This window comes from Fibroporia radiculosa, assembly GCF_000313525.1.
Source record: "Fibroporia radiculosa TFFH 294 genomic supercontigs, scaffold15416, whole genome shotgun sequence".
Classification (NCBI taxonomy): Eukaryota; Fungi; Basidiomycota; class Agaricomycetes; order Polyporales; family Fibroporiaceae; genus Fibroporia; species Fibroporia radiculosa.
This window is the reverse complement of record NW_012132998.1, coordinates 1-1,890: the sequence shown is the minus strand read 5'-3', so window position 1 is coordinate 1,890 and position 1,890 is coordinate 1. Positions and strand designations below refer to the sequence as shown.

At 45.1% G+C, this 1,890-nt stretch overlaps 1 protein-coding gene across 1 annotated transcript; it reads right to left on the bottom strand.

The window, feature by feature from the left end:
* Nucleotides 1-396: 396 nt before the first annotated feature.
* FIBRA_09215 (uncharacterized protein) lies at nucleotides 397-909 on the bottom strand (the record flags this gene model as incomplete). Its single annotated transcript, XM_012321535.1, has 1 exon — nucleotides 397-909. One exon carries the CDS (start codon nucleotides 907-909, stop codon nucleotides 397-399), a length of 513 nt encoding a protein of 170 aa, XP_012176925.1.
* Nucleotides 910-1,890: the final 981 nt, after the last annotated feature.

Here is a 1,890-nt window from a genome sequence, read left to right as displayed (position 1 = left end):
AAGACTTCAAAAATCCTTCTCAGAGGATATGGCTTGAATGTATTCTTTGGCTATTCCTTCCTCGTTGGAGGAATCCTTGGTTTCATCCTTCTCCTGAGTGGATGTGTCGTAGATCTCAATGGCCCTAATGCGATTTTTTGGGTATTGGCGGCTCTGATGTCCAGGCTTGTGACATCTGAAACATAGCTTTTTGTCCATGTGTTCCTTGGGATCCTTGTCTGACAGTTATCTGATCCGCTGATCCTTAGATGATCCGTCCTTAGATGATTCTTCTCTGGTTTCAATTGCTCGGTTGCGACATACAAACTTGTTGCAGTTGCGACCAAAAGATTGATTGGTAGATGTCATGAATTTTAATCCACTGGCATGTAAGAGAGGTCAAAGGGTAGTAACAAATCAAAGACCATTTCCTCCACACCTATCCCAGGTGCACTTGCTGATCTCATTTAATGCTGCCTGGGTGTTGTCCTCTACTCCAAAGGTCTGGATAAAGGACTTCCTGAAGCTAACCCAGCTAGGTAATCCTTTAAGTGGCACATCTTCAGAGTCAGAGATGGGTTCTTGTGCATCGTTGATGATTGTATGAACAAAGAATTGGGCAGGTCCCTTGATGTACGAAAGGGCGCATTGAACCTTATCCTTATCGATCTGAATCTTCTTGGAGTTACCTTCAAAGTATAGGTATAATTCGTCCAAGAATTCCTTGCTCTTTCCCTTGTCTCCTTCGAATTGGGTGGGTTTGTTTACTGCTCCGCTGTTGTTGTCCGACATGTCTTCTTCGTCTTCTTGATCACTGGGTTCTGGGTTTCTGTCTTCTGGGTTGTTTGGATGTCTGTCAGTAGGTTCCTCCTTTGAAGTAGGATCAACTGGGGAGTGGGATGGTTCTGGATTGGTGTCACCGAATTTCATGGTGTCTATTTTATCTCCAGCATCTAGATGATCTCCATCTTATCCGATTAAGATATCTACATAAGAATAAGGATAGCGTAACCATGGTGATCACTGTTACTAGTCAGGTGTCTAGCTTATCAGAAGCATGCAAATGGGCTATCATACGTTCACACAAGATTTCCCCATTTGTACTAGAGACACACACAGTCATTCAGGTGATCATCACACATCAGACTGCTGACCGAACACATGGACAGGGCGATGGTTCACACGCTAGGTATTCTTAGATAGCCAATAGTTTGCGAGCATCAGTCATCCTAAGGTGTTAGGTGTACTACCAGTAGTATTAGGGGTCTGGTCCCTCATGTATAAATACCAGAGCAATTCAGCATAGAGGGGCATCTTGGTTATACAACTAAGACCCGCCTACTTCATCCTACTCTCTCTGAGTTAACCACTCTCAAGACAAGCACTCCACTTACTTCTTGCAACTACCATTACCGCTACAAGTGAGTTCTGGGGTTAGAGTTAGGGTTAGGGTCAAAGGCACATACCTTGACAATTGGGTTCTGTTGGAACAGGTACTGAATGTTGCTCCTCGACTGGGACTGGTGGGTTGACTGGTTCAGGGGAGTCAAAAATTCCTGAAAAGAAGCTAGCTTTAACTGTGGGACTGGTGTTTGTTGACTTGCTTGGTAAGGGTTTGGTTGTTAACTGAAGTGGCAATGTGCGCGGTGTAGGGGCTACTACACTTCTACTGGATGACGCTGCAGTAGGAGTAAGGTATGATGGTACAGGGGAGGACTTCTCTGCTAATGGGGGTACTACTGAGTGTCGATCTTCTTTACTGCCGATAGGAGCTAAGATCACTGTGGGTGCTGGGATAGTCTTGTCTCTTTTCCTGTTTGGACAGAGTGAGTTGGCACAATACTGCCAGGAAGAACAAAGAAGCTGCCTTGCTTGGGACCTGGTTACTGCTGGTTGTCCTACTGCTGTAGC